Raw genomic sequence first — 9,231 nt, 5'->3', positions numbered from 1 at the left:
CCTGGAACTAGCTCTTGTAGACCAGGCTGGTCTCGAACTCACAGAGATCCACCTGCCTCTGCCTCCCAAGTCATCTTGTCTTTTTCTATTCCCCATGTAGATTAGATCCATGTATGTCTCTCTTAGGGTCCTCTTTGTTGTCTAGGTTATCTGCAAAATCAGATCTTAAGAGTCCTAAACATTCCCTTTCTGGAAGCCTGAGCCTAGATCGACAGTCTGGAGCTCAGATCACTAATTTGAGACATGCCATCATTGGGCCAGAAGTATACCAGACTAGAACTGTCTTAACTCCTAGACATGTTCCACCACCTCTGAGCTCTTCTTCAGTTAAAATGGTTCATGTGTTAGGGGTGGCTTTCCTTGGCCATCCTGGAGCCATCGTCACCAAGTCAGTGCAGAAAGCCAGAAGATGTGCTGCCCACTGCAGGTACACCATGTTAACCGATGTACCCAGGAACTTACTGTAGACGCCGAGCAGAGACAAGTGAAGTGTGAAGGTCACCAGGTCCCGACCTCTGAAGGTTCAGAGAATTGTTCCCTGAAAGACCAATATTTGGATGAGTAGCTAAGCTGAGAAAGAATTGGGCAATAATGTTCTAGGGAAAGAACCATTGTGCAAAGTTCCTGGGACCCAAAGCTATGAGCACAGGACGAGTGGCTGGCATACCAGGAAAGATACAAGCAGGTGACCTCAAGAGTGGAGCTTCAGGCCGAACCACACGGGCTCAAGGTCACATCTCCCTAACTTTATTCCAAGGTGGAAAGGCATTTCAAGGGTGTCAGCAGAATGGCCTCTTAACAACCATGGACATGATACAGATGAGGTGTTTGAGCTGTGTGGGCTAAGTGACCATAGAGATGCAGTATAGATGTATTTAGGGCATAATTAGAGGTGAATTGGACATGAGACATGAACTCGCTTGACTAGGTGGCAGGTGGGCGGGCCATTTAGTGGAGAAAACAGGTCCATGGTAAGTTTAGCTTGGGATTCTTGGCAATGACAGGTCTGTTTAGAGATTTGATGGCACTCCTCCGAGGCCATATTTGTGGCATTCTGACCTGACTCCAAAGTCTCTGCTTTTAACCACTTCCTGACATCCTCCAGTAAGCAGCAGTGAACGCATGGCTGGCGCTTGTGTATGATCGACTTTGGCATGGCGGGAAGGCCCAGGAACCCATTTTCCTTCAGGTGTCGGTGGCGCCCCCTGGAGTCTTGTCACCTAAGTGTCCACTTGGTGACATCTTTAGAAAGCAGTTGCATCTAGGTTAGGATAGGAGGGGCAATTGTGCCCATGAAGTTAGAGCAGGATGGTTGCCAGGACTTCTAGACGAATCCCAGCTGCAGTTTTTTTTTTACAATCGGGAAGGGACAGAGTCATCTGGAAAGATTGCCGTCTTCCTGTGGATCTGCACCCATCTCTGGATAGAGAAATAGACTTTCACAGGCTGGCGAGGCATCAGAAGCCTCAGTGAGTAAGACTTGGTTTTTCGTTCTCAAATGTGCTAGTTTAGGCTGTAGCTTGTCTGTTTGACGGGCATTTTAACCAGCTACCTCACTCCCCAGAGTGGAGACCATGTGTTTCCAGCCCTTGTCCCACATGGACTGCCAGTTCCACAGAGGAAGGGCCTGTGATTTGTGGCACACCAGATTCTGGGTGGCTTTGATTGCAGGCTAAAACAGTTAAATAGAAAAAGCAGCTCAACTGGTTTTCACGCCAAGATCTTGATAAGACCAGAAGTGTCCCTGGGTCAAAGACTTACTCTTGGCCTTGTGTAGACTTTATTGCTATAGATAAGCCTTCCCAGTAAACTGTGAACCCTGTAACCCTGAAAGGACCCCTAAGATTTGTAATCTCAGAAAAAAAATCCATTCTGTCCCTCCCCTGCTGGAAGAGCTGCGGTTGCTCTGCTTGGTCACATGCCTGCCATTTGGCTCACTCACTATGAACTAAGGGGCAACAGTTGAGCTGCCCCATTGCATGAAAGGCTGGCAAGGCCCTGACTCTTGTACCAATGGTCCTCTCTGCCTGAAATGCATTTCCCTCTAAGTCTGGGTGTCTCCTTTTATGTGCTGAGCTAAGCTGGTGTCACTCACTTCCTCGAACCTGATCCAACAATCTGTCAAAGCTTACCCTCTCTGTATTTGGATTAGTGAATAGAACAAAAGCCAAAATAATAAGTTTAAAGGTTTACTTCTTGGAAGTGGTGACTCAACAGATCTAAATGCTTGCCTTGCAAGTCTCACCTGAATTCAATCCATAGCACCCACTGAAAAGAATTAACTTCCAAAACGTCTTCTGACTACCACATGCCCACTTTTGTATTCGTGTGTGTGTGTGTGTGTGTGTGTGTGTGTGTGTGTGAGAGAGAGAGAGAGAGAGAGAGAGAGAGAGAGAGAGAGAGAATTATATAATTCTGTAAGCACACTGGGACTGGTTTGCCAGTTTGTGCAGGCAGGGGAATTGATCTCAGCTCCTGTTATTCTGCATTCCATTTTCATCTCAAGTGTGGTAGCACATTCTTATAAACCCAGCATTGGACACCTGGGGCAGGAGGATCGTGAGTTCAAGGCTATCCCATGCAACATAACAGCTCGCAAAATCACGTGCATGAGCACCAAAGGGGTGGGGAACCTTGAGTTGTCGTCAATCCTTTCTTTCTGACACTGAAAGGTAGATGGCCTTTGAGAATGCAAAACAAGAGACTTCTAGTTACTAGTACAGCCATTTCAGAAATCTGTCTACTGAAAGGAAGCACACTTGATGAGGGTATCCTGATTGCCACTCCTAGGTATTTATCAAAAGTATTTACTGGTGTTCTCTGAGACACAGTAGGTTCACATGTGCCTGCTGTCTTCAGCTACTTAGATGGGAGGATCATAAGCCAAGGTTGGAGACCAACCCAAGAGAAAATTGTTCAGAACACTTTCTAGTATGTGTGATCATCCCAGACTGGAACTAACCCAGTGCCATCAGCATTGAGGTGTATTCCATCTTGATTATGAAATGTTATAGTTCTGAAAAGGAACAAGACAGCCACACAGTGTGATATGGATTAATAAAACTTAGAATCAAAGGAAGATACAAGAATGTGCCTGCCATGTTGTTCATTTACACAGCTCACAAACAAGTGAGATTACAATTAAAAACCCAGCTGGGCAGTGGTGGCGCTCGCCTTTAATCCCAGCACTCGGGAGGCAGAGGCAGGTGAGTCCCTGTGAGTTTGAGGCCAGCCTGGTCTACAAGAGCTAGTTCCAGGACAGCTAGGACTGTTACACAGGGAAACTCTTGTCTGGAAAAACCAGAAGCCCAGGGTGTGGATCAGTTGTAGGAAGAGTACGTCCCCGGTTCTGGTTCAATTCCAGCACCACGCACATAAAGAAGTGGGTCATGGTGAGTCAGGCTTGAATCTCAGCATTTAGGATTGCTGTGGATGAAATAGGGTACCAACATAGTTCTGGGCTACTGTGTGAGATCCTCTCTCAAAAGGGCAAGGTGGAGGGGTTTGCTATCATTTAGGGGATAAGCAAGTGAAAGCAGACCTGCTCGTGCCATCTAGATTGGAGGGGGGTCTGGGTAGGGTATCCATACTGTTAAAACTCAAAAACATACTTTAAAAAAAAATGTGGTCTTACTATGTAGCCCTGGCTGTCCTGGAATTTGTTCTGTAGACCAAGCTGGCCTCAAACTCACAGATATCAGTCTGCCCTCTGCCTCTGAGTACTAGGATTAAAGGCATATACACTTTTTCCTGTGTGTTTTGACTGAAACTTTAAAAAAAGTAAATGAAAAAAAGTAATAAGAGATGTGTGCCTGGCAGGTGTGCCCCTGCCTGCGTTTCCTTAGTCTTTAACAGGAGCTCTTGTGAGGGAAATGTTCCATCTAAGAAACTTGATTTCCCAAAGAGAAAACAGCCCAAGCTAGCATTCACAAGCCACAGGGCATGGAATGAACTAACAAAAGGCTGAAACTGTCAGGAGACTTTTGTAATTTAGTTATGGGATGAGAACATATTCATTAAATCGTATCCATGTACTATTTGTCTGTGTGAAGGGATCCTGCTCCATAGCCAAAGATGGCGTGACACCTGGAGTGACCCTTCTGCTTTGCCTTCCTAACTGGGCTTGCCCCTGTATACCACCTGGCCAAGTGTACCTATCTTGGAACTTGCAAATCAGAAAGAAGCTAGATACAGAGTATCAGAGACCACCACCATCTTTCCTGTGATACCCCAGGAGACTGGGACACCTGCCGCTTCCACTTCTTCGTTATTATTAATTGTATTTGCAACTAGCAAACCTAGCCGATTCTGGAGGCCATGGTTCCAGGTGAGCAGACATACCCCGACAAACACTCTGGGAGATGTGCAGTGCGTGGCTCTGTGCTGTGTGCTGTGTGACCCCGAACAAACTTCTTAAACATCCAGCAGTCTGTTTTCTCATCTAAGAAGAATCTTGATAAATCCTCAGAGGTTTTCTATGTGCTCTGCCATGCCATCTTCATATGGAGGGCCATATGGAACGACAGGTGACGTCAATTATCTTGGAAATCCACTTAAAGCTAGCCTGGATTCTGTTGGAAGTTGCTTTGTCTAGTCCCCAGAGTGGCAGCGTTGGGATCTAAACTAAAGGGTTAGTTGAGGTGACCCTAAAAAGAGACTGTCAGGGATTCTGGATTCTGTGAAAAACAGGTGGAACTCTGATGTCCTGGCTACCCTTCCCACCTCCGTTTCTGAGAATCAACCTGTGACACAAAATCCGTGTGGCAAGGGAGAGCCCCTGCCCATGACTGTGCACTTTGTTTTCTGGGGCCCAGTGAAACAAGTTGAGTTCATCCAAAGTCCACAGAGAACCAGGAGATGACATGTGGGGGGAGGGCAGTAAAGAGCAGTGGGAAGTGCCTCTCCCAAAACCCTTGTGTATTAGCTTGATTTTCGTGTAGGCAGGAAACTGCTGTTTTCCTGCTGTGTCCTCAGTGAAGAAGGAATGGGTCAGGCACAGAGCACAGGGGCTTGCTTAGCACGTGGCGAATCAACAAAGTTGAGGGTGCAGCTTTGTTTGCTTCCGACAGTTTTTTTTTTTTTTTTAAGATAAAGTGTGTTTCAGTTATGAAAATACGACTCTTCCTTACCCTTAAGACCTAGGGTAGACAAACTCGGTGGTGGCGTGTCTATAATCCCAGCACTTGGCAGGCTGACGCAAGAGATGTTCACTGCCAGTTTGACCTGCATAGTGGAACCCTATCATAAAACTAAGTGTCTAGCCGGGGGGTGGTGGCACATGCCTTTAATCCCAGCACTGGGGTGGCAGAGGCAGGCAGATCTCTGTGAATTCGAGGCCAGCCTGGTCTACAAGAGCTAGTACCAGGGAAGGCTCCAAAACTGTCTTGTCTCAAAAAAACTAAACTAAACTGTCTAGGTTACTGCAGAGGACCCTACCTACCTCAATGACCTCTGTGGGTGTGACAAGCAATTTCTTTCTAGAACCCATTGGGGTCTCTCAGAACAGAGATGTATCAATAGCGCATTGCTGGAGTCCTCACTACATGCACTAGGGGAGACAGGCTGAGACCCAAATCAGTCTAGGTACTTCCCAGGGTGTCCCCATTCCTGGGATGTGGGAAGTGGGGACGCGGGCGGGGTAGAGAAAAGCTGAGAGAATCACGGGTTGAGATTGTGACCTTGAGAAGCAGGAGGACGGAGGGACGGCTTGGGACCAGGAGCAGGGTGGCTACTGGGTAACGGAAGGAACGAAGACCGGAGACCGGCACGAGGGAGGAGCTTGGTGACGCCGAGAGCAGGGCGGGGCGAGAAGTACGGTCAAGTAGGCGCGGGTCGCGAGCTTCTGCGTCTCTGTGGAGCCGGTGGAGCAGCCGCTGCCTCTCTGGTCTCTTTCCCTGAACCAGGTAGTGCCGGGCCCCGGGGTGGGAGCCGCTGAGCCGTGGGGGCGCTGTGCGGCCGAGCGGGGGACGCTGGAGCCCGGGTCACGCTGCTTTCAGGGTGGTCAGGCCTGTCTGGAAGCCCCCACCCCGCTACACGTTTTTTTTTTCCTGGGCCATAGCTGAGCCAGAGGTGTCCCGAGGTGTTTAGGATGCAGTCAGGTTCCTGGTTGGGCCTCGGCCTACCCACTTGAGCAGTAAGAGCCCCTTTAAAGTGGTCTCCCTTTATCAAGCTGATTTAAATCCTCCTCTTTGTCACATTTCTCTGAGCGCCCTCCCCTACCCACACCTCTATCTGTGCCTGCTTGGCAGCATTCTGAATGAATCCGCCCCCTCAGAATCAAAGAGACAGTTTTGTCTGCAGTCAGGTCTGTCTGGGGGAGAAAGCTGCAATCGGTCTCTGACTCCGGAACGCGTCTGGGCATTGGGTCAGTTGCCCTTCTGAGTTGGCCTCGGTGGCAGCTGTTATTACAAACTCTAGCAAGGATGGAGAAGCTGCAGCTAAGAGCCAGGTAGGAACAGACTCTCTTCTGTCCCACCCTGTACAGGCTCAGCATAACCCAATTTCTGAAAGAATATAAATATAGGTAAGCAAAGTCCAGTTGAAGGGAACCGTGTCTGGACATTTAGGTTCTAATCCTGGCTGTGTTTGCAGACGGACTGTGACTGTAGCCAAGAAACTGCCTCTCACTGGCTCCATCCTCCCCTCTCCAGCCATATTGCTCGTCAGATCAGGGACCATCCTCTCTTTTGACATTACTAGTAGGTTTTTGGTTTTTTTGATGAAGTTGGAGACTTTATTACTGATATTTTAGTATAGGCTTAATCATGAGAGTCAGGAGAAAGTCGGGCATGGGTCTTCAAAGTAGGATCACATTTACTATTAATTTTAACAGTGTCATGGGCTCAGATGGCCTGGGTTCAGTTCTCGACACACACACACACACACACACACACACACACACACACACACACACGGCAGTTCACAACTGTCTGAAACTTCTGTTCCAGGGCATTTGAAACCTTCTGGCTCCACAGGCACCAAACGTGACTGAGGTGTACTTACATGAAGGCAAAATACAGCGTAGAGATAACAGCAATCTTAACTGCTTCCCGACTTGGACCTACAAAGCTGTGTAGCTGAGCTCAGCTCCACTGGAGCACTATGCCCAGCCTCAAGGCCCCAGAACTTCACCTGCCAGGGAAATGTCCCGAAGTCAGAGACTAACTTTGTCTACAGAGAAACCCTTATCATTTAATGCCTAGGAATGCCGCAGGGGCTAGAAATCTGTCTTCTTCCCCAACATACGGCTCATAAGATGCCCAGAAATTTGGTTTAAAGTGTATGCATAAATAATTTCATTTAGTACAAAAATCTACGTTGGGTTTTTTGAGACAGGTTCAGCTCAGGTTGGTCTTAGGCTTGCTATGTAGCCAAGGATGACTTTGAACTTCTGATTCTCTTGCCTTTTCCTCCTAGTCGCTGGGATTATAGGTGTATGCGCTATGCCAAGCTTATTCGGTATGGGGATCGACCCAGGCTTTATGTGTGCTAGGCAAGCACTCTACCAAATGAGGCACAGGTATTCAGAGAGTAATTTCTCAGGACATGAACTTTGTCCTTCAGAATGTTGACCCAAGTCTCTAACATCAGGGTCCATCTCACCTGCCAATGTTCATTCCAGGATCTTGTACTGAAAGACATTTCCAAAGTGCCTCGTGTCTGCCTACAACTCTGACCTACACAGCCTGGGACCTGTAGAGGAGACCTGAACCAGTTTAGTATCTTCTTTGATCTGTGACTTACAGTGACCTTGCTGTCCATGGCCCATCGGCTGCAGATGCGTCTTCTGACGTGGGATGTAAAGGATACCCTGATCAAGTTCCGCCGTTCTATTGGGGAGGACTATGCCAGCAAGGCCCGGGCCCATGGGCTGGTGGTAGAAGCCACAGCCCTGGAACAAGCCTTTGGGCAGGCATACCAGGCTCAGAGCCACAACTTTCCCAACTATGGCCAGAACTGTGGCCTTACCTCCCGTCAATGGTGGAAGGACTTGGTCCTCCACACCTTCCACCTGGCAGGGGTCCCAGATGCCCGGGCCATTACTCCCATTGCTGATCAACTCTATGAGGACTTCAGCAGCCCCTCCACCTGGCAGGTGCTGGAGGGGGCTGAGACTACCCTGAAGGAGTGCCGCAAGCGGGGTCTGAGGCTGGCTGTGATCTCCAATTTTGACCGACGCCTAGAGGACATCCTAGTAGGCCTCGGCCTGCGAGAACATTTTGAGTTTGTTTTGACTTCTGAGGCTATGGGCTGTCCTAAACCAGACCCACGAATTTTCCACAAGGCCTTGCAACTTGCTCAGGTAGAACCTGCGGTGGCAGCTCATATTGGGGATAGTTACCCCTGTGATTACCAGGGAGCTCGGGCTGTGGGCATGCACAGCTTCCTGGTGGTAGGTCCAGAGCCTTTGCACTCCTCAGTCAGAGATTCTGTACCTAAAGAGCACATTCTGCTCTCTCTGTCCCATCTCCTGCCTGCCCTGGACCTTCTGGAGGCCTCAAGTCTGATGAGGGAAGGAGGTGGGACCAAATAAACACTCGAAGCAAGGAGTCCCTTCTTTCTCCCCTCCTGCTTTCCCTCCGCAACCTCGATAAACTATTCTGATCCTGGAACAGCAAGAGCTTGGCAGTAGCCTAGTTTTTGAGTTCACTCATTATTCATACTTCCGTCCCTCTTAATTTATTATTATATGGGGGTGTGGGTCAGAGGCTAATTTTATAGACTCTGGTCTCTCCATCTTCCCATGGGTTCTGGGGATGGGACTGAGATCATGTGCACATGTGCTATTATGCACCCGGCTGTCTCACCAGTTCCTCTGTCCCTTCTATCATAACCTGCTCCATATCCACGGAGGGACCCTATTCACAACCAGGTTGATGTGAACGGTCTCTAGTCCACACTGGCCTGGAGCTCATGGTCTTTCTCCATCAGCCTTCTGAATCCTAGAATCACAGGTGAGCCACTCTTTTAAGAGCTAGGGACGTGGATCAGCAGTAGAGCACTTGTCTGCCTTATGAGGCCCTGTGTTCAAACCAGATATATTCTCATTCTCTCTCCCTCGCCTTTACAGCAAGGGCTTGTTGTCACTGGAAGTCTGACACCCCACTGTGCAGCACACAAAATCAAAAAAGCCCAGAGAAGTTGAAACAGAAATCCATTCCCAACCTTGGCACCTCAGGGTTAGATGAATCAGGGTGCTGGGCTATACAGTAGGGACGCTGTGACCCTTGA

The 9,231-nt window shown here is 48.7% G+C and overlaps 1 protein-coding gene across 2 annotated transcripts; it reads left to right on the top strand.

Moving 5' to 3' along the window:
- The first annotated feature begins 5,759 nt into the window (after positions 1–5,759).
- On the top strand, positions 5,760–8,549 carry Hdhd3 (haloacid dehalogenase like hydrolase domain containing 3). 2 transcript variants are annotated; one of them, XM_050130998.1, is made up of 2 exons: positions 5,760–5,903; positions 7,622–8,549. In XM_050130998.1, exon 2 carries the CDS (start codon positions 7,760–7,762, stop codon positions 8,531–8,533), a length of 774 nt encoding a protein of 257 aa, XP_049986955.1. In that variant the 5' UTR covers positions 5,760–5,903; positions 7,622–7,759; the 3' UTR covers positions 8,534–8,549. The 2 variants fall into 2 exon arrangements, with proteins under 2 accessions (XP_049986955.1, XP_049986956.1); XM_050130999.1 differs by lacking the exon at positions 5,760–5,903 and adding an exon at positions 7,417–7,519.
- Positions 8,550–9,231: the final 682 nt, after the last annotated feature.

The sequence above is a fragment of the Alexandromys fortis genome, unplaced genomic scaffold (assembly GCF_014885135.2).
Source record: "Alexandromys fortis isolate MF-2015 unplaced genomic scaffold, M_Fortis_MF-2015_v1.1 scaffold_352, whole genome shotgun sequence".
In the NCBI taxonomy this organism is placed as follows: Eukaryota; Metazoa; Chordata; class Mammalia; order Rodentia; family Cricetidae; genus Alexandromys; species Alexandromys fortis.
The sequence above is the reverse complement of the archived record's forward strand: the minus strand, read 5'-3'. Positions and strand labels throughout refer to the sequence as shown.

What these genes read in the sequence shown, in the direction of transcription:
- Hdhd3 (XM_050130998.1), top strand. Translation starts at nt 7,760, where the DNA reads ATGGCCCATCGGCTGCAGATGCGTCTTCTGACGTGGGATGTAAAGGAT.